The sequence below is a fragment of the Amblyraja radiata genome, chromosome 12 (assembly GCF_010909765.2).
Source record: "Amblyraja radiata isolate CabotCenter1 chromosome 12, sAmbRad1.1.pri, whole genome shotgun sequence".
Classification (NCBI taxonomy): Eukaryota; Metazoa; Chordata; class Chondrichthyes; order Rajiformes; family Rajidae; genus Amblyraja; species Amblyraja radiata.
The window spans coordinates 36,827,332-36,852,772 of record NC_045967.1 but is presented as its reverse complement, the minus strand read 5'-3'; the positions used below and the strand labels follow the sequence as shown (position 1 = coordinate 36,852,772).

At 40.1% G+C, this 25,441-nt stretch overlaps 1 protein-coding gene across 1 annotated transcript; it reads left to right on the top strand.

Annotated features, from left to right (window-relative positions):
- The first annotated feature begins 5,521 nt into the window (after positions 1-5,521).
- On the top strand, positions 5,522-18,947 carry LOC116979079 (BTB/POZ domain-containing protein KCTD8-like). The gene is made up of 3 exons (XM_033030527.1): positions 5,522-5,850; positions 15,745-16,017; positions 17,817-18,947. The coding sequence occupies exons 1-3, from the start codon at positions 5,820-5,822 to the stop codon at positions 18,275-18,277; spliced, it is 765 nt and encodes a 254-aa protein (XP_032886418.1). The 5' UTR covers positions 5,522-5,819; the 3' UTR covers positions 18,278-18,947.
- The last annotated feature ends 6,494 nt before the right edge of the window (positions 18,948-25,441 follow it).

Below are 25,441 nucleotides of genomic sequence, written 5' to 3'. Positions count from 1 at the left end.
TAGTTCTTCAAACTTGCCTTTCAAAGATGTTTATGGAAGCTGCATTAATATTTGTATGACAATAATAAATTGTAAATTTCCCTTTTATCCTTCAAAGACCATTTTGTATGGAAGCTGTGACCCAGTTGGTAACATCATTGCCTGTGGGTTCATGTGGCACTTCAGTAACTAGAGCACAAAATCTAAGCTGACGCTTGGTAGTAATGAGGTAGTGCAACATTACTGAACAAATACATTAAACTAAGGCTCATTTTACTTGTGCCTGTGTGTTTAAAAAAAAAATAATCTGACTATTCTAATAACTGATAAGCCTTAATCAGGATAAGAAAACTAGACTACTCGGGTAATATCACAGTGCTGAAGAAAATTTGTTTGTTGTGGTCTCTACATTGCAATTGTGACCACAATTCTAAAATACACTACTGTAAAACATTTTGGGACGAACTGAATTTATGAACATTATTTCATAAAGGCTTTTTGAAAGGAATATGCAGTTTTATAGCCGAGACCTGTAAGTAGCAATATGTACTTTCCAATGGGTGGAGAGATGAGAATAAGGACGTGCAGTCAAACGTAAGGTTGGATCTGAGGTGAGAGTTAAGTGTTCGGCACGGATTAGAAGGGCTGAGATGGCCTGTTTCCGTGCTGTAATTGATGTATGGTTATATGGTGAGCACATTAATGTATTACTGGATCTATTTCCAGTGTTAATGCAGTTAATAGGATGTCTGAGGCATTCTGTTACCATGAAAAGAAACATTGACAATTTCTGTACAGACAAATGGCAAGATACGTTAATAGAAGTGCATTCACAATATTTTGCTATCGAAAATGTAGTCATCTGGTCCATTTCATATTGATGTATTGTTATTAATTATTTGACTAATTAAACCTTGAAGATTGAACTTGGCAGAAGGTGCATGGTCTGGGAAGCAGAAACCATCACTAGGCATAGGAATTTTATTATCTTCTAAGAGGGAGTCTCTGTTGGAGCAGCCTTTTGAAGAGAAGCAGTGCAAAGAATTATATTTAAATTCCCACCTTTTGTACATCAAAGATGCTATAACAGTAAATTCCTGCTGTGATGGTGATGACTAGCATGTAGTAATTGACACGGAAAATATCAGAAATTATGTGAGAAATTTTGTTGAATCAAGAATTTTTCTCCAGAACTGTATCATTAAAAAAAAAATTGGACAACCCATCTCACTCTCATTGAAACTCATTCATTTGAACACTTATGATTCTGTTTCAATGTGGAAAGTGCAATGATTATAATCAGCAGGTAGAACATACTGGTTCTGTTGCCTTCTATTCTTATGTGGTATCAGGGATAATTCAGTTCCACTCTGGGTTGGTAGGTTCTGAGATGATTGACAGTCACACTCAGTGGGAAATATATACTGTTTCTCAGGTGGTGGGTGGGACGTCTGGTCAACTCAATTCTACTGCCTGTCCCACGAGCATGCGACCAAACCGGAAGCGGGGGCCGCGTGGAGGTTGAGTGATCCCCGTACAGGGCAGGTCCCACCTGCATGCGGCGAACGCGACCAAACCGGAAGCAGGGGCTGCGCGGAGGTCCAGTGAGTGACGTGAAGTTCGAGTGAAGTCCGTGCGTGACGTACGGCGTTAAGATGCTGAGTACGGCATTGAGGCGCTGCACACGCCCGTCGAGGCGGTGCGTACTGCGTTGAGGCGGCTGCGGGCCGGCAGGCCGTTGCAGCGCGGAACATTTGAACACGGTCGGTTTTTCAGAGCCCCGCGCAATGTCGGGACCAGCTCCGCACAACTCCGGCGATCGAAGTGGGACCGGCCCCGTGAGGCCGTACGGCTCAAGCGACCACGTTAGGTCACGCTTGCCGCATGGAGTCGCATGCTCGTGGGACAGGCCCTCTACGCTGAGCATCTACATATTTCCAATGCTTGGACACAAGATTCTCCAGATAATTTAAAATGCTCCTCCACTTTGAGCAGATTCCCAGTTGGGGATATTGAATCCCTTCAAGGAGGCCTTGACAACATTCTTCAATGTTTTCCTCCATCCACCTGGTCATCCTGTCACATGATAGAGCTCTGAATAGTCAGTCTGTTTTGAGAGTTTGATGCTAAGTACACGAGTAAAGTGGCCTGACCAGTGGTGTGAAAAGGCTGGAGTTTCAGAGCCCCAGCCACAGGGGGCAAATTTCATCCTGCCGATCGGCCCTGGAAGTTCTGATGAGGTAGAGATTGGCTGCCTCTACTGGGTGGGAGGTTCAAGTATTCACGTGAACTAAAGGAGCTGCCGGACCACCAGTTTTCGGAAAATCGATGATGGCCTGTACCTGTCCTTCCTTCAAGGACTCCATCCATTCTCCCAATTCACCTGAATCATTGCCATCTGCTTTGTGATTTCAGATGCCTCTGAAATGTTCTCCTTCTTGCTGAATAATGTGCCCCTCAACTGTTGTTGATGGCGATCTTGAATGTATCTGGTCAATTTTTCTACATCCTGCTCTCACTATTTCTGCTGGTTAAAGCAAGGATAGAGCTCCATGTCCTCACTTACCACCCATAACATGTGTCTTCAATAGATCATCCTTTGCAATTTCCACCACCTTCACTGCAATTGCAGTACCACACACATCTTTTCTTCCCCTTTTCCTGAAACAAAGGCACCATTCCCTTTATGATGCCCCAGTATGCAGATCCATCTCCATCAACCATTAAAGGCAAAGCCAATGGTGCATCAGATATGTTAAAAACTGTTCCTTTGTGCTTGGAATGGAGTAAGGGACCATATCAAGAGGGATGACTAACGCTGAAGAGAGCAAAATAAATATTGTGGTAAATAAGGGACCAAAGGCTGGCTGGCTTGAGCTGGAAAATGTAGTTGTATGTAACTTGCACGTGTTATTTCTTGCACGGAATTCCTTCTTGGAGGATAATGGTGGACGTGGATGGCAAGGAACGTGAGGAAATGGTTAGAAACGCTATGGAAAAAGGGAGAACACATAGAATGGCTGGGTCCAAGGTGTGGACATGGAAATAGCAGATTTGAAACGAAATATGGAATTACATCATTAAAAATGTTTGAATGTAGATCAGGACAGATTATTATTTTGTATGATTTCATTTTAGAGCCTGCTTTAACCATGGAAACATTAATTCAGCTAGCACTACAACAGTATGTGGTGTCCATAATTTCTGCCACTGTTTCATCGACGTAACCTTCAAGGTTAAAAAAAGTAACAATTATGTCTGGTTTAAAAATGTAGTGCATTTTGTAAGGCTATTGCACCACTGGTAATCATAAACTCCTCGCTGAAAGTTAAATCCATGTATGTCACCTGGAGTGAGCACCTTCTAACAGTTGCTTTGTAAAGGTACAACTTAATGTCCGAGATACATTTGATCAAAATAATAATCTGGATTAAAGGCATTTTAAGATCAATACAGCATGTTTAGCCACATAAATTTAGATTTAAATATTGCAATTTCTGTCTTCCTAGTCAGCATGGTATAGTTTCTTGCCCAAATGTGTAGTATCATGGTCACAGTGGTTGAAAATGGCGCCAACTAATCTATAGCTGGTATTGTACCAACAGTATTATTGTTATAAATAACATTGCTCAGGTATTTTTAGTTTTAGAAATTGATTTAAGTGAAAGTTGAGTGCCTTTTAAGATGGATCCACTTCACATCCCATCATAATTTTGGTTGAACTCCCAAATATTAATATAGAACAGCATTGAAACCTGATATTGTGCAAAATGTGCTAAGTGACAAATTGGATAAGCCACAATGAATGCTACCAGGTCTGACAATGACATTGAGCTCAATAGCAATTTTAGACATTATGAAATAAATGTTCACCCTACTTGGTTGGCAAGAAACTGACAGGATAGGATTGAAGGTAGTTTTACCCCACCCAATTTTACTTTCCGTTCATTTGGTACAAATAAAGGAATCAAACTAATTGTGTGAGAATTGCTGAATAGAGGAAAAAATCACATGCTGAATAGAGGAAAAAATCATGGAAGATGTCTTCAATTAATATTAATGGAAACTGATAATGGCATTTAAAGTGCTCAGTTTGGATCTTAGAATTCTTTGAATTGTCTGAATATTAGCATCTGTTATGGCCTGATAGGTCAAAGTGAACTTAATTCCACATAACTTGCGGAGTTTACTGTGTTCTTAGCAGAATTAATCCATTGAGTTGAAAAGTTAAGGGGCTGTCCCACTGCGGCGACCTAATTGGCAAGTTTACGAGAGTTTGCCCTCGACTCGTACTGGCCGCATGGTCGCCATGGAAAAAATCGATATTTTTTTTACTCGTAGGTTTAGTCGAAGTAGGTCGTAGTAGGTCGGCATGTTATTCGTAGGTAATCGAGGGTAGTCTAATGTAGCCGAAGATAGTTGTAGATAGTCTTCCATATACTCGAAGGGAGATCGAAGGAGGTCGTCTTCACTCCACTATTCGGTGTCCAATTTTCCCGAAGCTAGTCTTCTACATAGTCGAAGGAGGTCTTCAACATGACACTTTTTCAAACTCTTTTAAACTTGCCAATTAGGTCGCTGCAGTGGGAAGCCCCTTTACTTTTTCTATCCATGCCTTGTTATATATCTAAAAATAATTGAATAAGAAATCCTATACCTGCATGGATAATGGAAATTGATAATCAATAACCCCCCCTGCAGCCCCCTGATCATCAAGGGGACTGTGGTGGAGAGGGCTGACAGTTACAGATACCTGGGATTACAAGTAACATCAGATCTGAACTGGACTTGCTGCCACAGTGAAAAAAGCCCAGCAGAGACTGTACTTCATCAGGCTTCTAAGAAAAGCTGGTCTGCACTGTCGCCCTCTCACCCAGGTCTACAAAGGACTGATAGAGAGCATCCTCACCACAGGCATCACGGTGTGGTATGGAAACACCACACAGACAGAGAGGAAGGCTCTGCAAAGAGTCATAAAGACTGCAGAGAGGATTATCAGAACAGAACTCCCCTCCATGGACACAATCTACACACAGCGCTGTCAAAAAAAGAGCAGAGAGAATCATCAGAGACACACTACATCCAGCTCACTCCCTGCTCAAACACAAAAACTGCACATACAACCTCAGGCACAGACGAGCGGACAGCATCGCCACAAACAGAACACGCTTTTTAAAGAGTTTCTTCCCTGCCACAGTGAGACTCTTGGCCAAAACAAAATGAACTGATGTCCTGACCTACCTCATAGCATATCATATTATATCATATTATATTGTCTCCTGGGCCTGTGCAATTTACAATGCAATCGACACTTTTATATAGGGTTTGTGCAATTTACAATGCTCTCACTTTCCCCTTTATATAGGGTTTTAGGCACTTTCTTTTCTATTTCTAGAAAAGTATATGTTTTTATAGATTATGTGTCTTTCTGTGTGTCTTTTTAATTTGACTTGACTTGACTCTCTGAACAACCGCACAAGAGTTCCTATGTGTGTAAGCACAAATGGCAAATAAAGTTTTTGACCTTTGATCTTTGATGTTGCAACTAGTTCATTCAATGATTCGCAAGGATTTTTTTTTATTATTAGAAATAATTTTTAAAATGTGGGTACGTTTTTCCTGATTGGGTGTCAAATATCCTGATATGTGCTTCCTAAGAATATGAAAGATATGATTGTTATTGCTTACCATGCCTGAAATGTAATATAATACAAATGGGAATGAGAGTTTGATATTGGTGCATTTTATTTACTGCAGTAGCTGCAGATGAAGAAAATAATACTTACTGTCAAGCTGTTCCTGGTTTTCTCTGAATAGGTTCATCCGGCTCCTGGAGTCAAATGTGTATCACCAATCATCTCAGCAGCGCAGGTAAGCAAATGCAACTGTGAAACAAAACTGTTGTTGATTAACTTGTTCAATTTGTCGTGTTAATTATTTAGTATAAACTCTTTATAGCAGCTTAAAATAGAATGTTCTTCTTTCAAATGTTGCTTCTCGTGTGTGACTTTTAAAAGTCATTCTTCGTTGATCTATATTGACTTATTCCCGGTTTCTCCCTAGCTGACTCAGCATGGTTCCTGTATGACAATTGGAAAAATAAAGCTCATTCAATGACGCATTTGTGTTTTAAATAAAAACTCAATGCTGGAAATAAGTCAGGCAGCATCTGTGGAGACAAAAATTCTGTTGACATTTCAACAGAACAGGGAAAGGTTAATGAGAAAACAAGTTTTAAGCTGGATCAAACCTGGTGCCTGAATCGGTTCCAATCCAAAGTTAAGAGGACCTACAGTATGGTAGGGTCTTGTGTAATATACATTGGATCATTATAATTAGATGGAGAAGAACAAACCATAATTCAACAACAGCTGATAGCAACTATTGACAGCTAGCTAAGCCACATCCTAGATTTACCTGATCATTAAACCCATAAACTGGAAAGAGTGCAAAGAAAATTTGCAAGGATTATGCCAGGACTTGAGAGGTTGGGCAGGCTATGACTTTTTCCCTTGGAGCACAAGAGGCTGAGGGGTGATCTTACAGAGGTGTATAAAATTAGGAGGGGGGATAGATAAGGTGAATGCATGGTCATTTTCCCAGGGTAGGAATCAAGAACTAGAGGGCAGACACAAAATGCTGGAGTAACTCAGCGGGACAGACAGCATTTCTGGAGAGAAGGAATGGGTGACGTTTAAACCAGCATCTGCAGTTCATTCCTACACAAGAACTAAAGGGCATTGGTTTAAGGCGCGATGGAAAATTTTAACCTCATGGGAAACCTTTTCACACAGAGGGTAGTATATGGAATGAGCTGCCAGACTAAGTAGTTGAGGCAACATTGAAAGACATATGGATAGGAAAGGTTTTGGAGGGATGTAGGCCAGGTGTGGGAAAATTATTCCAGTTTGGATTGGGTATCTTAGTTGGCAAAGGCCCTGTTACCCTGCTGTAACACGATCAAGTATTTTGGATGCCCCAACCTTTAGAGGTTCATAGGTCATGGTGATGCCACTAATGTCAGTGGTAGTCCACTCATGGCATAGCTTGAGAACTATTATTAGTACAAGTATAGAAATGTAGGCTGTAAAGTTGGTGTAGATCTCCCTGAGAAAAAAAAAACATGCTTTCTCTACAGTCCTTTCAAACTGGGGTTCTTCAAACCACCGCACTGGTGCCCAAATATCTACGTGTTTATTAGTTGGGACTGCACCCACCTTATGATCACAATTGCCACAAATTTGATAGATGCTTAGGCCAATCATACATTAGCAACAGACATAGGGAACTCTGCTAATTGTTTTAATGGACAGGCAGAACTTGCATCCTTGAAAATCCACCCCTTAGTTTGGCAATGCCGTAATGGTGCCCAGGATGATGTTTTGATCTTGACAAAGATCGTGGATGTCTAGGCTAGTAAATTGCGACATATTTGTTGACAAAAGAGTCTGGCATTGTAGCTTATCACTGTTCCAGGGAAACACTAGTGTCCTTGTGGAGGATCGAACTGTAGATGCTGGTTTAAATCGAAGGTAGAAAAAAAAGTCTGGAATAACTCAGTGGGACAGGCAGCATCTCTGGAAAGAAGGAATGGGTGACGTTTCGTGTCGAGACCCTTCTTCAGACCTTGTGGCTTCTTCATAAGTCCTTGTGGCTTCAATTTCCTGCCAACATTTCCTTTTGTCCATCTACTAAGTGATAACGTTAGCAGCGGCTCAAAAGATGCGTCACTCATCTGTCTACATTCTACGATTTCCCGAGGCCATTGTGGACAAAGGAGCCAGTTGACTGCGGGGAAGCAGCGACACTAGTTTTGAACACCCCCCCCCCCCCCTTGTAGAGGTTGCAATCTCCTGGTCCAAAGCCAGCAGCCGTTGAAGGATTGATCTTGAACAAGTTCTTAACAAAAATATATTCTCACTCTTTGGGTTAAAGGTAAATCAGAGGCACATTTTCTTGGCTTCCGAACCTTCCTTTGGTTGAATAGGGAACTCCCATTACTTCTTTGCCTTGATCCTGGGTAATGTGAAGGGAGTTAGTGGAAATTCCACCCTGTTGGAACACCTGTCATGAAAGGAAAATGCTGACCCAGGTTTCACTTAGAATTTGAGACAGAGAACGAGAGAAAGAGGGGGTAAAATTCCTGCCCAGAGGAGGTAATAACAGAGTTGAACAGAAGATGATGTGCTCACTCTAAAGTAACACTGTTATAAGTTTGGAAATTTGCATGTTTAACCCGCACTTTGCTCTCATGGGGTTTTATGTCTTTGTTGTGGCTTCCAACTCAATTTGAAGTCGCAAAATTACATCGAACACTCCATGCATCAGTGATTCCACAAAAGAAAATCCAGCTAAAATCTTTTCGAACGAATGAGATGTGTCAAATCCATTTTTTATCTTCAGGTCAATACAAATTGCGTTCCATTGACTTAAAATCTGCTTAAAATCTCCAGTGTATTCGTATATTATTTTCTGGTCCACCGAATTTGAATAATTAGTCAGAACGCCAGGTGCAAACTGGCTTTTTGACTTCCACAACTGGTAATAGAGAAAAAAAAAATGATTTCAAATTAAAGTTAAGTTGTTGTGGAGATTTAAAAGTGAATCCATTAAGCAGAGGGACAAAATGTCAAGGCTTCCACAGAATATTAAGACCATCCCAACCCAGCAGCAGTTTTCACCAAAGCTCGTCTATGAGGGTATTAAACCCAATTAGCCAGGGTGAAAGAAAAGGGAAAGCCACGTGTAGAGTGGAGGATATGGATATGTGGTACGCAGTAGACTGCACAGCATCAAAGCTAAAATGCCCTAAGAAGGAGTGATACGGTGGCTAGGCATCCACCTCTCCCTGGAACCTGAATTGGCAGGTTGCCATTGTATTTTCAGAGATGATTTCCAAGACTTTTAAAAATGGTTAGTATTTAAAAAGGCAATGATTGATCCTGGAAACTTTAACACATAAAGGATTGCAATCTTCTTGCGTAATGGCTCATTGGTTATTCACACCCCAAAGTAATGTCACTGAGAGCCTTCTGATCAACTCACCATCAGACCTTCTCATCCTTTTACCAGTTGTTAATTCTGCAGCCGAAGGAGAAGTGCATATGGCATATTGATTGCACAACATTTCTCCAGAACCTTTTCTCGGCTCATTTGGACTGTATTATCAATCATTCTGATGCTATTAGGATTAGCTTGGAAAGAGGAAAACTGGGAACTAATCCAAACACTAATGAAAACTTGTGTTCTGGCAATAACAGAATCATAAAAAAAGTCACCAAAGCAAATCATAAATCCATAAACATACTCAGCTTGAAAATCCACAAACTTTTTGAATGTTCTCCTCACTCCACATCAATCTTCAGATCTACCACAAATCCTTTTCCTGTCCATGTTTCACTGAGCATTATGGAGTCTGTATTAACAAAAATGCAGAAAGTGGCAGGGTCCTTTCCAAACATCTTTAAAGTAAAAAAGAAAGATGCAAACTTTGCATGTCATAAAAGCTCTTCCTGGGATATTTAAAAGTTAAATCAGTTTCCAGTGCCAAATTACTACTTTCCATTGCATAATACAGAAATTAGGACAGCAAATTGAACAAATGTGATGTTTGGAGCATTTTCTATATTATCAAAGCAAAATACTGTAAAGTGTAATTCTTTTCTTTAAAAGTGTGTAACATTTTAAACAAGAATATATTCCTCTGAGGTATTCCTTATATAAGCGTGCGGAATGTTACATTCTAGAAAGTCTTAATTTTGTTGAACATGTAATCAATTTATCATCAGTTCAATGTCAAAATATTTCAGATACATCAGGCAGGAAATATAAATTGTTTAGATGAGCACAATGATAGATGAAGGGTATTTTAACTTTACAAAGTAAATCTTAATCTCTGATGTTTATAATTAAGAAAAATTCAATAAAAACAGCTTATAAAGGAAAGGAATAAGGGGAAATGAGAAAAGTGCAGAGGCAAGCTTGGTGTATCATAATAATAAAGTATTTGCATTAGTTCAAGAGTTAATTGTGAAATACGTAAAATCCTTTTAAATAAAGTATTGAGACCAACTGCCTTTCAATTTCATTAAGAATGGCAATCACAAAAGTGTTCCTTTGCTTTTTTCCTAAATTACTCACATTTAATATCTTGTCTATTATTATTTTAGACTATGTAGACATTGAGAGCAGAATATTTATATTTATCTGTTTCAGTCCTTTCCTAATTTCAAAAGATTTTATTACATAATTTATAGTATTCTATTTTATTATGCCCAATTTAAAAGCATTGGTATTTAGTTATACTCTGCAATATCTTGTTGTGCACAGTCCTTTGTTTCATCCATTTTTGAAATTATGAAACCTAAAATACACAATTTCAATTATCATATTCTTATGTAGATACACCAATATACATTGAACCTGATATTCCCTTTCATGTTAAAAAAAATATATATATATCTCCATGGTTTTTGTTGTCTTTTTCGAACTGGAAACAGCCTTTAACATTGTGTGACCCAGAACCCTCAAATCTCCCAGCACATCCCTGACTTTCCCTTTTCCCCCCCACTTTCTTCCTGACATTTTTCTCCATCTTTTTAATATTGGTTTTTGTTTAAAGAATTATAAATAATTCATCTTTGCAAAATTCTTCATTTTCAAAAATGTCATAGTTTGAAATGAAATTACCTTTCTTGGCAGCAAAGTAAAGTTCCACTCCAATGTAGGGAGCTGGAAGCCAATATATTTCCCTTAAATAAGGAGATTTCTAAGATCAACAGCACATGTTGTATAAATGTTCTGAAACATTTGGATAATATTTCTATTAAGGTGCTTTCCCAATGACAACAAACTTGGCATCCTCAGTCTCTATTCCTTAGCTTGTGTTTCTAATTCAGTAAAGGAGTCACCTTTATTGTCGTTCCTGGAATTGATCCAATGATTATATTACTTGTAAGTAGAGTTACACAGGGCTCCACATGTGGTCTTACTAATGTTTTATACAGTCTTGTTATTTCCTGGACTTTATGTTAATTTAACCATGGAAAAAGTAAACACAATAACATTTCTTGCTACACTTTACAATTTCAAGGTGGCCTGACGTAACTTTTCAGAATTTAGCAAATGAGGGGCTGGAGGCTAGTGCGGGAGAGGGGCAAGTGAATTAATTGGCTAATCTCCAAAATTAATATGGGAACATGATACTGAATAATCCTCTGTTCATGTTAAAGTGTGCTGCCTTCTCCTTTGAACCATGCCTGCATGCAACCATTGCTCGCCATGCTAGTCAATGGCTGCATGCATCAGTCCAACATTTAATATCAAGAATAACTTGCTGTAATGTAACTCCAAGTCATCACAATAAGTTATCTGCATTTGCATAGCAGTTTTCCATCCATCTATCACTTCCCAGCTTCTATTGCTATTTCCACCCTTCCCACCTCCACCTGAATCTATTTGCTACTCAACCACTCCTCATCTGGATCTACCCATCATTTGCCAGTTCTCCCCCTTACTGCTTTATATTGGCTAACTCCCCCCCCCCCCCCCCCCCACCACTCCTACTCTTTCAGTCCAGTTGAAAGGTCGTGTCCTGACTGTCGATTACCCTCCATAGGAGTTGCCTGACCTGCTAATCTCCTCGAGCAAATTATTACTCCAGATTCCAGCATGTAGTCACTTGTAGCTACAATTTGTTAAAGTTGCACTCCAGGAGAGTGGGACATGCTCCAAGGCAGTCTGTGATTAGCTTGGGGTTGAGCACAAGCATCTTTCCTAATCTTGCTCATCATTCTGGAATAAATATACCTTTGCCTCGATAGGAACCTGAATTGTTATGGTATTGTCTCTATTCCAGGTCCATCTTAAAGCACATGGCATTGGGGGTTCAGTATTGATGTGGATAGAGAACTGGCTGGCAAACAGGAAGCAAAGAGTAGGAGTAAACGGGTCCTTTTCACAATGGCAGGCAGTGACTAGTGGGGTACCGCAAGGCTCAGTGCTGGGACCCCAGCTATTTACAATATATATTAATGATCTGGATGAGGGAATTGAAGGCAATATCTCCAAGTTTGCGGATGACACTAAGCTGGGGGGCAGTGTTAGCTGTGAGGAGGATGCTAGGAGACTGCAAGGTGACTTGGATAGGCTGGGTGAGTGGGCAAATGTTTGGCAGATGCAGTATAATGTGGATAAATGTGAGGTTATCCATTTTGGTGGCAAAAACAGGAAAGCAGACTATTATCTAAATGGTGGCCGACTAGGAAAAGGGGAGATGCAGCGAGACCTGGGTGTCATGGTACACCAGTCAATGAAAGTGGGCATGCAGGTGCAGCAGGCAGTGAAGAAAGCGAATGGTATGTTAGCTTTCATAGCAAAAGGATTTGAGTATAGGAGCAGGGAGGTTCTACTGCAGTTGTACAGGGTCTTGGTGAGACCACACCTGGAGTATTGCGTACAGTTTTGGTCTCCAAATCTGAGGAAGGACATTATTGCCATAGAGGGAGTGCAGAGAAGGTTCACCAGACTGATTCCTGGGATGTCAGGACTGTCTTATGAAGAAAGACTGGATAGACTTGGTTTATACTCTCTAGAATTTAGGAGATTGAGAGGGGATCTTATAGAAACTTACAAAATTCTTAAGGGGTTGGACAGGCTAGATGCAGGAAGATTGCTCCCGATGTTGGGGAAGTCCAGGACAAGGGGTCACAGCTTAAGGATAAGGGGGAAATCCTTTAAAACCGAGATGTGAAGAACTTTTTTCACACAGAGAGTGGTGAATCTCTGGAACTCCCTGCCACAGAGTGTAGTCGAGGCCAGTTCATTAGCTATATTTAAGAGGGAGTTAGATGTGGCCCTTGTGGCTAAGGGGATCAGAGGGTATGGAGAGAAGGCAGGTACGGGATACTGAGTTGGATGATCAGCCATGATCATATTGAATGGCGGTGCAGGCTCGAAGGGCCGAATGACCTACTCCTGCACCTAATTTCTATGTTTCTATCCTTAGATGATGATTCTTCTTTTGAATCCTGTACTTTAATAACTTAAATTTTTTTTTTGTGGATTATGAATTATACAATTTGAAATCCACATTGGTTTCAAGTTTTTAGTGATTAGCTTCTGACAACCCCAATTTCTCTGTCTTTTTTTTTCTTTCTCCAAACCATCCTACCAACAACTAGAGCGCAGTCCTGAGCTACTATATACCTCATTGGAGACCCCCCCCAGACTATCTTTGATCGGGCTTTATCTTGCACTAAACGTTATTCCCATTATCATATTTGTACACTGGGGATGGCTCGATTGTAATCATGTATTGTCATTCCGCTGACTGGTTAGCTCGCAGCAAAAGCTTTTCACTGTACCTTGGTATATGTGACAATAAACAAAGCGCAAACTCAAAACTCGACTTTTGCATATTTACAATATTTTCTAAAAAGCGTTTAACCTCTTACATTGAACTTTTAAATTAAAGTAAATTCATTCAAAACAGCAACTATTAAAGTGTAACAGTTACATTCAGCTCAGTTGCAAAATCTACTACAAGAAATGGAAATTGCTTCAAAATTGGTAAAACACATGGCAGATGGTGTGTCACATCACATGGAATGCGTTGATATCTGGATAAACTAAACTTACTCAAACTCTGTTGCCAGCCCCAGTAAAATTTAATTCTTCTTCCTTAATTCCCCTGCCTTGGAACTTAATTTGCTTTTGATTCATTAATACCATATTTGTTATCAGAAACCTTCAATATCAGTCTAAATTGCAGTAAAAAATCTATTACTATCAGGATTATTCCTTTAATTCAGTCTCTTTCGGTACCCAGGTGAAGAGGATCACTAAATACAAACAGTTGTTTCTTTTATCAGATTTACAATAATCATCTGAAGATAAAATTATCCTTAAAAGCTATGGCTAGTATTTCCTTCTCCCAACCCAAAATGAAGTGCCTAGAAACCAGTAATTAATGTAGCACATTGGATATATTTTGATTGCTTGGATAGATGCAATGCAATCTTCATTCAAAATCTCTGAGTGCTTTTAAAACTATTTGCTGGATTAGATACTGTATCCAATTAAATTTGGAGGCAGACTCAAAAAGTCTGAATAGCTTATTGGTTCCATTAATTCTTTTAATAAGATATCTATAATCCAGAAGGAATTACTTCTAATTCTGCTGGTTGATAATACAGAGAGAGCACAATACAAATGAAAACTAAAAGCAAAATGTCAGCAGACTTTTAAAATGTGAAGACATTTGATATATGTAATTTGATCTGTAATTCATACACTTGCAGAAAAGAGCAGATAGGAAAGTTGTGTATTTGACAATGATACAAAATTGCTGATGTGGTAGTCATGGGATTTTGCTGATTATGTTGTTCCTGGTGGTTCTACTTTCCCAGCTTGGTGATCACAAAGCGGCAGCCAAAGAATGGGTCCAGGAGATACTGTTCTCCTTGGGTCTGGTTTACATACTAGCCAGTGAGTTAGACTCCACAACCCTCTGGGATGGAGAATTCGAGGTTCACCACCCTCTGTAAGAAGGAAGATGTGGTGATGAAACTAAATATTGAAAGTCAGGAGAAAATCGTAACTTCTGTCCAGGAACGATGATGTTCCCTTCTAGTCCCCTGCACCTTCTTCCCTGCTGCTGATTCTCAGATAAGTTAATCTGATTGCATCAGGTGCACAGACAGTTGGGTTCCATGTATTTCTGAACCTAGAATCTACTCACCTTTGTCTAAGTAACAAAGATTGGTGGAAATTTATCGAATCAAAACACATTTTATGTCCTGTGCGGAGGAAGGAAGTGAAAGACCGAGAGGTGGAAATGACGGGTCAGGGAAACATGGTCAATATGTTAACAAAATAGTTATACAGTTGGAACCAAAAAGTAAAACCTATGTGAAAGTAATCATTTGCATTGCGTTAATAATACCTTATTAACATGTTCTGTTTAATTTTCCCCCAAACCAATGTTCATTAAATACTAAAATTTTACAGGGAACAATAAGATAAATATGATTTAATTGAACAGGTGGAACTGGACAACTCTGGTGTGGTATCAAATGACTGCTATTGCCTGCTGAAAACAAGAAGCAAACTTGTCTTTGGCGGCAGAGTAAAACAGATAATTGTGAAACACCAGACAACAGTACCTCACATTTGTGTTTTTCGCCACTATCAATTTTATACCAATGACTGAAAATATATCTCAAGATGATTTAAGAGGCAAAATGTTATTATGAATTCGTTGATCCCAGCAATCAGGTTCAGCTTACTTAGTTCACTGATACCATGAAATATAAATTACAAAATAAGGCATTATAAGGGGAAAAAAAGGGGGGGGGGGGGGGGAAGCTCAATTGCACTGCTGCTGCATAAACAATATCACAAATATGGGAAAATCCCCACTATCACTTTTATTCTTGTGAAGTTAAAATGTTAAGTAATTTGATTTTTTTTTAATGCATAGTTTTGATTGAGAGCAGTAATGGTCAAAGCCTAGATTACCCTTTACTTTAAAGCAACTTCCGGTTCAGTTGGATTCTAATAAAAGCTATTTTCAGAACTGCATATTTCAGATATATATTTACAAATTTGCAATTAAAGTTTAATATATTCAGAACTTGCAAAATATAGAGAAAAATCAGACGATTTATTTATATATGATTGTGATGCAAAGTAGAACAAACATTCAACATAAAGGTCTAGTAATTTCTTCTGTATTACAGTATTTATATTTGTATTTTACCATAGTGGAAGAAACAGCACCTGACGTGACTATATTCACAGAAGAACATAGTACAGTCAATGAAACTATTAAGGATGCTGAAGACAATGTGAGTTGCAATGATGTCTCCACACCTAGCCTGGACTGCTGTTCTGAGGCTAATACTGGATCAAAGCCTCTGAATGAAAATTCCCATGAGCTATTACATCAATCATCTCTGCCAGAACAGGATTCTGTGCAAGATCCACTAAAAGCTGAGGACAAAGATTTCATGAACCATTCTCATCACTCTGACAAAGGTGAGGATATGAGGAATTGATGTGAATTAAAATAAAATGCTAGATCAACCAAGCCTGTTATCAGCAACATTAGTGCTATCCCAAAGGACTAAGAACTTACTCAAATAAATCTGGAATGAACATCCGAAGCAGTAACTGCCCATGAAATGAATAGACTGCTGTGAAAATCCATTTGGTTCACTGATTCTCTTCAGGGAAGAACATCTATTGTCCTTTATCTGACTTAGTTTAGTTTAGAGATACAGGTTGCAAACAGGCCCTTCGGCCCACTGAGTCCGCAGTGTGGGAGGAAACCAGAGCACCCAGGGAAAACCCATGCAGTCACGGGGTGAACATACAAACTCTGTATAGACTGAACCTGTAGTCGGAATCAAACCCGGGTCTCTGCAATGCTATCATTGCGCCACCGTACTGCCCCAACTTTTATGTGACTCCAGACTCTCAGTAAAGTGACTGTCCCATTTGGGCGACTAATCCGTGAGTTATGGCGAGTTTGCCTTCGACTCGTACTCTCAGCATAGTCGACACGAGGTCATAGGAGGTCTTCGTAACTCTCCTCGTGCTCGAGAGTGGTCTCCGCGTACTTGAGGCCTCAGCTAGGTCGCGGCGGTTTTTTCAATATGTTAAAAAATGCCTGCGAGTAAAAAAAAGTCGCCATGGAAAAAATTGCTTTTTTTTCTCGTAGTTGTCGTAGTAGGTCGGCATGTTAGTCGTGAGTAATCGAGGGGAGCCGAAGGTAGAGGGTAGTCATAAATAGTCTTCATCATAGTTGAAGGGAGGTCGAAGCAGATTGAAGAAGGTCGTCTTCACTCTCCACTATTCGGTGTCCAATTTTCCCGAAGTTAGTCGTAGCTAGTCGAAGCTAGTTTTCAACATAGTCGAAGGAGGTCTTCAACATGTCATTTTATCAAACTCTTCTACTCGCCAATTAGGTCGCCCAACTGGGACAGCCCCTTAACATAGTTAACTCTTAAGTGACTCTTGAATGGTCTGGTAACTCATTTTGTTGTATCAATGCTTTATAATAATAAGAATGAAACTACACAGGCTGGTCAACATCAATCATTGAAATATTAACAATGAAAATGCATCCAGCCCGGTCAATTGCATAAATTCCATTTTCTAACATTTGCGGACTTGTGCTAGAATTAGGAGAGGAGCTTGTACTTGAGAAGGAAATAGCCCCAGGTATCCTGAAGAACTCAGGAAATCTCATGCCATCAGATCAAATGTGAGTGAGGAAATCTATTGACTACCATAAACAGAATTCATCAGTTGTAAATCAGTACTATTCCATGTTGAATTCAACTTGGTAGGCACACTGAAGGAAACAAGAGACATAGTATGCTTTTTACAAAGGGGACTTCAATATCTGTTACCAAGAATCGTTTGAGGCCAAGTTTCTCTCTAGGTCACACACCATCTATTTTTGAAATTTACCAGAATTCCTTTGTCGATATTGGGTCAAAATCATGTAAGCACTCATCAAACTACATTGTGGAAGTACCTTCATCAAAAAGACTGCAAAAGAACACGTTCTTAAAAACAATAAAAATACGAGTTATAGTAACCACAATGCCACTGAACTGCTGTATCACCACATATGGTTCTCTAATGTTCTTCTGGGAAGGAAATCTGGCCAACATGGAGCTTTAGATATAGTTGATTTTTACCTGTCAAGTTTATATTTTTAAAAAAAAAAGATAATTGAACATGATTTATATAGTTTACTTTCTGAATGTTTGATAACTCAACTGACCTCTTCTACAATGTAATATTTGTTTTTGTGTTCACTGTAGATGAAGGCATATCAGTAGATTTAGCTGGCGTTGCAGAAGATCAGAACAACAAAGTAATTGAAACCAGCAATAATACAGAGGATGTAACAAGTTGTAATGATATTGCCACTTCCAACACAGAAAGTTGTTTGATTATAAACTCTGGGTCAGAAATCATGACCAAAAGTCTCCCGGAGCCTCCACAGCGAGCAACCACCCTGAAACTCGAAGATGTGCAAAGAATACAACATGAAGATAAAATCCTGCATCAGCAGAAAATCAGCAAACGAACAAACACAAATCAAGGCAGTTTTGACAAAGCCACTGATTTGGATCGAAACAAAAGTAATGAAGAGAAACAGACATTGGAAGCAGAGCTGCAGAAATGCGTAGAGGATTTGAAAAAACTTAAAATACCATCTACATTCTTAAAGAAGCAGAGACACTGGCAAAATGAATTATTAAAGAAGTATGATATGTAATTCTATAAGTATTAAGGTTAAAAAAGAATAATTACAATACTTATCCCAATTCACTTGTGAACTTTCTCTTGGTAGAATTGTGAAGTAAAATGTGAATAAAATAATTACACACATGGTCCTATGTCAATATCCATCAAAGTAGCTGCACAGAACCTATATAAAATGTTAAATTATTATTTATCATAGTTTTCACACATTCTGAACTGGGCTACACTTTCCATGGAAATCAATTTCTTTGTTTTTAACTTTTCAAACTTTCTGTTTCTTACTGGCAATAGCCATTAAAGAATTGTATCATGCACTGTTGTATGGAATGTACTATTATGTCCAGTTTGCTGGGCAATCAACAACAAGTTGGAATTTGTGATTTTATTATGAGCATTAACTTTATTTCTTTTAAGACATGGAGTTTGAACCCCAAACAAAACAATATCAGTTAATATACTTAAATATACTCAAAGAACAATTACTTGAAATCACGTGTATAATTTAGTAAGATTTGTTTATGTTTTTCCAAGCGTTTTTTTAATCAGCCTGTGATACCCAAATGAAGCTCATTAATTTTTTTTTAGGGTTTAGATACAACTTTGATTAAATGTGCAAAACTATTGGTGATATCTTCTCTTTTGAATGAATAAATAGCTGAAATAAAGTGACATTCCCAAATTAATTTTTGTCTAGTTTTATCGAACAGAAATGTTGATTTTGTTCACTATACATCAGCTACATAAATGGGCAGAGAAATGGCAGATGGTGTTTCATCCAAGCAAGTGTGTGTGTTGCACTTTGAAAGGTCAAATGTGAGGGGAAAATATACAATTAAAGGCATGACCCATAACAGAGGGTGGTGAATCTGTGGAATTCTTTGCCACAGAAGGCTGTGGAGGCCACGTCAGTGGTTACAGTATATTTAAGGCAGAGATAGATAGATTCTTGATTAGTACAGGTGTCAGAAGTTATGGGGAGAAGGCAGTAGAACGGGGTTAGGAGGGAGAGATAGATCAGCCATGATTGAATGGCGTAGTAGACTTGATGGGCCGAATGGCCTAATTCTACTATCACTTATGATCTTATGAACAGCATTAATGCACAGAGTGATCTTCCATCCTATCCATATTTAAGATCAGTCAAAAGTCTGGGGTTCCTGTCCAATGCATCTTGTATAACAATCTCTTCTTTACTCACTGCCATATTTTGTATCTTAAGAAATACATAGTGCAGCTGATAGACCTGCTGCCTCTTGGTACCAGGGACCCTGGTTAGATCTTGACTTTCAATGTTGTCCATGTGGATTTTGCACTTTTTCCCTGTGACCATGTGGCTTTTGTTCAGGTGCTCTGGTTTCCTCTCACATCCTATATGGCCTCTGTAAATTTCCCCTAGTGTCCAGGGAATGGTTGCAAAAGTGGAATAACATAGAACGAGTGTGAATGGGTGATCAGTGGTCAGTGTGCATATGGTTGGCCGAATGGCTTGTTTCCCTACTGTATCTTTCAATCTATCCATTAAAATGATTATTCCACTTTTCAGATTTCTCCATGACCTCGCCCCCCCTTTACATCTGTATTCTTCACTAGTCCTCTTAGATATCTGATACTGTCTGTATGAGCATCCTTGATTGTAATTACTCTGCCATCTCTGCAACACTGCTCTTCAAATGCCAGAGCATGAACTTGGAAATTCTCTCCAACTCTCTGTCTCCTTTTTACCAACCATTGTTACTTAATATGTCATTTTTACTAATGACCCTCTTGGAAATTGCCTCGGAAGGTTTTTGATACACTCGGTGCTATATAAATAAAAGTTGCTTTGTTTGACTTGGCAAAGAATCATAAAGATGTCATTGCCAATTGGTTTCACTGAAAATTGCTTAATGATGCATGAAATATTCCAATTAGTTTATAGAACCATGTTTAATCTAAATGCAGCATTTGCACAGGTTTAAATTACACCCCAGGTTGGATTACCATTGGCTTGAAAACAATGTTCAAATTGTTAACCTAAAGAAAATCTCAAGAAATGCAAATCAAAACGGAACAAAATCATGAAAATTAAAAAAACTGCAACATTATCCCATCACCAGTCACAAGTTTGCTTCTCCTCCCTTTTCTGCATTTCACAGGGACTACTCACATTGTGATTCCCTGGTCTGCCTTTCCGAACCCACCTACTGCTTTCCATTCCATGGCACCTTTTCATATAACCAAAGGAGATGAAGCACCCGTCCATTCACCTTTTCCTTTCCCATCATTAGGGGCTGTCAACAACTATTCCAGGTGAATCAATACAATACGGTTTTATTCGTCACATTGCACATAAAGTGCAAGTGAAATGAATTTGCCAGCAGCAGTACATTGAAAAAGAACACACAATACACATTAAAAACTTAACACAAACATCCACCACAGCATCACTGTGGTGGAAGGCACAAAATTTGGCCAGTCCTCCTCCATTTTCCCCCGTGGTCTGGACTTCAACCCTCCGCAGCCACAGGCTGCGGGCGTCCAGATGTTCAGGCAAGGTAAAAGTCCAGGTAAGTCCTGAATCGGTGCCTCCCCACTGGAGTCCACGGCTTCAGGTTGGTGTAGGCCGCAGGCCGGCGGTCGAAGATTTAAAGTCCCCGCCGCGCTGCAGCCAGAAGCACTGCAGACTGCAGGGCCGGTGGTCGAAGCTTCCCTCCAGGGGTGATGGTAAGTCCACGCCGGGCCCGCGGTAGAAGTAGGCCGCGGGACGGCAGTGGTGGCTTCTTCTTCCCCCAGGTCCCCCGCGAGGGAACCCGGGCTGCGGATACCGCGCCGGCTGGAGCTCTGCAGACTACCGCGGGCCAGCGAAACGGAGCGCTCCTCTCCGGCGAGCCCCAGCCAGGGCTCGCTCGCTCCACGCCGAGAGTCCGCGCTGCATCCGCCGATGAAGCCCCGGGCTCGTCTCCGGGAAATGCCACGGAGGAGGCGACCTGGAAAAAGTCGTCTCTCCGTGGAGGAGGCGACCGAAACGGTTTCCCCCTCACCCCCCCACACCACCCCCCACACAAGACACACTGAGAAACATTAAAAACATACTTTAAAACACACTAAAAAAACTAACACACTGCTGGCAGAGCGCCGGCTTGCAGCGCCCCAACCGACCTCACCCTCCCGTTCACTGAATCAGTAATTCAATTGAAGTTCATTCAATGTCGTATATTCGGTGATCTGCTCTGCAGTGGAGAAATGGAACACAGATTGGATGATTACTTTCTGGAGCACTTGCATTTGGTCCAGAGTATTTTAATCCTTAATCCACCCCCTTTCTGATCCATCTGATGCCTCATCTTTCTCATTATCATGCTTTTGTTATTTCTTTATTCCTTTTCTTTACAATTCCCTATTCATGGTTAGCACTCATGCACCTTGCCACCTGATCTGTCTTAACATTTCTCTCTACAGGCTTTTTGTCTTACACCTCACTTTTCTTCCAATATCCACTTTAAAATTTTGAACCCATCACCCTCCCCCAAGTTCTGAGAAGGCCACTGATCTGAAACATTGACTGCTTCCTCTTTCCACAGAAGCTATTTGACTTGCTGAGTTATTTTAGCATTTCTGCTATTGTTTCAGGTTCCAACATCTGTAGTTTTATTTGTCTTCTAGAGTCAGTAGAAAACGCATTTTTTTTATCACTGTACATTACAGATGAAGGAATGATCAGAAAAGGAGACAAAGTGCTAGAGTGCCCCTGTCCCACTTAGGAAACCTGAACGGAAACCTCTGGAGACTTTGCGCCCCACCCAAGGTTTCCGTGCGGTTCCCGGAGGTTGCATGTAGTGGAAGCAGGTAGGGAGACTGACAAAAACCTCCGGGAACCTCCGGGAACCGCACGGAAACCTTGGGTGGGATGCAAAGTCTCCAGAGGTTTCCGTTCAGGTTTCAACTTAATGAATCAAGCAGCATCTGTGGAGAACACAGATAGTAGCAATGTTACAACATTTTGAGATTTAAAAAATCAAGTCTACAATTTGTCCCATCAGATAAAGCATAAAAATAAGTTTAATTTTACACCTAATTCACTTTCATATCTTCAGTATTAAAAAAGTTATGGCCATTTTCATACTCGGAAATTAGCATCTTGTTCCCTATTGTTTGTCCATTGACTTAACTCAAAAGCTGTGATCAAGGACAGTCAAAAGCCCATAGCTTTCTTAAACATTAAGAGAACTGAATGAAATTTTCAGTTATTATAGATTTAAGCATTCTGAAACAAATATGAAACAATCTTACCTGAAATTAAAGCATATAATTGGTTAGTTACCCAATTGTAGCTAATTACAAAATCCAATTACTAGATCTAAACATCTATCCATTTCTTAAGAAAAGATTAACATTTTTAAATAGCCTAAGTGTCCAAATAACATTCACACAATCATTCACAATATAACATGATTTTTAAGTCTCATTGTCATGGATTTACAGGCCAAATGGAAGGAATTTAGTGTTTAATTCCCATAAATTAATGGCCATTTAAATCATCTTGCGAGTGGGTTTTTGAGGAACGCGATCATTTGGAACGTTGCGGTTGCAGTGAATTTAAACCCCATATCGGCAGGAAAAATACTGCCGGTTCGTATGGGTCCTAAATCACCGTTTCGCAATGTAAAATGTGAATTAAAAGCATCTTTAGAAGCACTTTTATACATAAAATAAACAGCTTTCATTTACCTGTCCCATACGTGAAATCCGTCCTCGTTGTCGGTGTTGACGGCTTTAGAAACGGATTTTTAAATTACTCCAGTGCTGAACTTGTCGGGCGATTAAAAAAAAAATTCACAGAAAGGCCGTTGGAACAATTCTTCAGCTAAAGTTTTCACTCCGAGAAAATATATCCAGGACAGGTAGGAGAAAAACTGCATTTTAACCCCCCCCCCCCCCCCCCCCTCAAAGGCGCCAAAGTCGCGCACATGGCCAGTGGCAGAACCGCAGCGCCGCTGAAGGTAAGTTTTGTAACATACCTACAGATAGGTGAAGTTTCGGACTCAGTCTGAAGAACATTTCTAAATGCTTCTTTAGATATGTAAAAAGGAAAAGATTAGTGAAGACAAATGTAGGTCTCTTACAATCGGAGGCAGGTGAATTTATAATGGGAAATAAGGAAATGGAAGAACAGTACTTTGGTTCTGTCTTCACTCAGGAAGACACAAACAATCTCCCAGAAATACAAGGGGACCGTGGATCTAGTGGAAGGGAGGAACTGAATGGAATCCACATTAGTCAGGTAATGGTGTTTGGTAAACTGTTAGGACTGAAGGCCGATAAATCCCCAGGGACTTATGGTCTGCATCCCTGAACACTCAAGGAGGTGGCCCTAGAAATCGTGGATGCATTGGTGATCATTTTCCAATGCTCTCTCGGCTCTGGATCAGTTCCTATGGACTGGAGGGTAGTCAATGTAACTCTACTTTTTAAGAAAGGATGGAGAGAGAAAATGGGGAATTATAGACCAGTTACCCCTACATCTGTCGTGGGAGAGATACTCGAGTCTATTATTAAAGATGTTATAGCAGCAAATTTGGAGCAGTGACAGGATCAGTCAAAGTCAGCATAGATTTATGAAAGGGAAATCATGCCTGACTAATCTGGGTCGTTTTGAGGATGTAACAAATAGAATGGATAAGGGAGAGCCAGTGGATTAGGTGTATCTGGACTTTCAAAAAGCCTTTGGCAAGGTCCCACACAAGAAATTAGTGTGGAAAATGAGAGCACATGGTATTGGGGGTTGGGTATTAACATGGATAGAGAACTGGTTGGCAGACAGGAAGCAAAGAGTGGGAATTTAATGGGTCCTTTTCAGAATGGCATGCAGTAACTAGTGGGGTGCCACAAGGCTCGATGCTGGGACCTCAGTTATTTACAATATATCTATTAACGATTTAGACAAGGGAATTAAATGTGACATCTCCAAGTTTGCGGATGCCACAAAGCTTGGTGGCAGTGTGAGCTCTGATGAGGATGCTATGAGGCTGCAGGGTGACTTGGATAGGTTGGGTGAATGGGCAGATGCATGGCAGATGCAGTATAATGTGGATAAATGTGAGGTTATCCACTTTGGTGGCAAGAACAGGAAGGCAGATTATTATCTGAATGGTGTCAGATTAGGAAAAGGGGAGTTGCAACGTGACCTGGATGTACTTGTGCATCAGTCACTGAAAGTAAGCATGCAGGTACAGCAGGCAGTGAAGAAAGCTAATGGCATGTTGGCCTTCATTGTGAGAGGATTTGAGTATAGGAGTAAAGAGGTCCTTCTGCAGTTGTACAGGGCCCTGGTGAGACCGCACCTGGAGTATTATGTGTAATTTTGGTCTCCTGATTTGAGGAGGGACATTATTGCTATTGAGGGAGTGCAGCGTAGGTTCACCTGGTTAATTCCCGGGATGGCAGGACTGACATATGATGAAAGAATGGGTCGACTGGGCTTGTATTCACTGGAATTTAGAAGGATGAGCGGGGATTTTATAGAAACATATAAAATTCTTAAAGGATTGGACAGGCTAGATGCAGAAAATTCCCGATGTTGGGGAGTCCAGAACCAGAGGTCACAGTTTAAGAATAAAGTGTAGGCCATTTAGCACTGTGATGAGCAAAAATGTCTTCTCCCAGAGAGTTGTGAATCTGTGGAACTCTCTGCCACAGAAGGCAGTGGAGGCCAATTCACTGGATGCTTTCAAGATAGATTTAGCTATTAGGGCTAAAGGATTCAAGAAATATGGGGAAAAAGCAGGAACGGGGTACTGATTTTGGATGATCAGCCATGATCATAATGAATGGCGGTGCTGACATCTATTTTTCTATGTTTCTGTTTCTAAGAAGGGTCCCGACCCGAAATGTCATGTTTTATGAATAAACCAAAGGTTTTTACTGTACCTCGGTACACGTGTAAATAAATTGATGATTTATGGCTTTTCCAGAAATGTTATTGACCCACTGAGTTACTCCAGCTCTTTGAGTCCTTTTGTGTAAACAAGCATCTGCAGTTCCTTGTTTCCACAAGGATTAATCTGATTTGGGTTATACTTGCGGCTGGCAAGCAGTGGGTGCAGCGGAAGAAACTATTGACGCAAGTCTTGTTGTGTTGAAAGATAATTTGAGTGGAGTAAGAGATTGGTTAATAGTAGCAAGTGGAATGGAATTCCAT

What these genes read in the sequence shown, in the direction of transcription:
- LOC116979079 (XM_033030527.1), top strand. Translation starts at nt 5,820, where the DNA reads ATGTGTATCACCAATCATCTCAGCAGCGCAG. An exon ending in CAATCATCTCAGCAGCGCAG is followed by an intron (nt 5,851 to 15,744) that starts GTAAGCAAATGC and finishes ATTTTACCATAG; the next exon opens with TGGAAGAAACAGCACCTGAC. An exon ending in TTCTCATCACTCTGACAAAG is followed by an intron (nt 16,018 to 17,816) that starts GTGAGGATATGA and finishes TGTTCACTGTAG; the next exon opens with ATGAAGGCATATCAGTAGAT.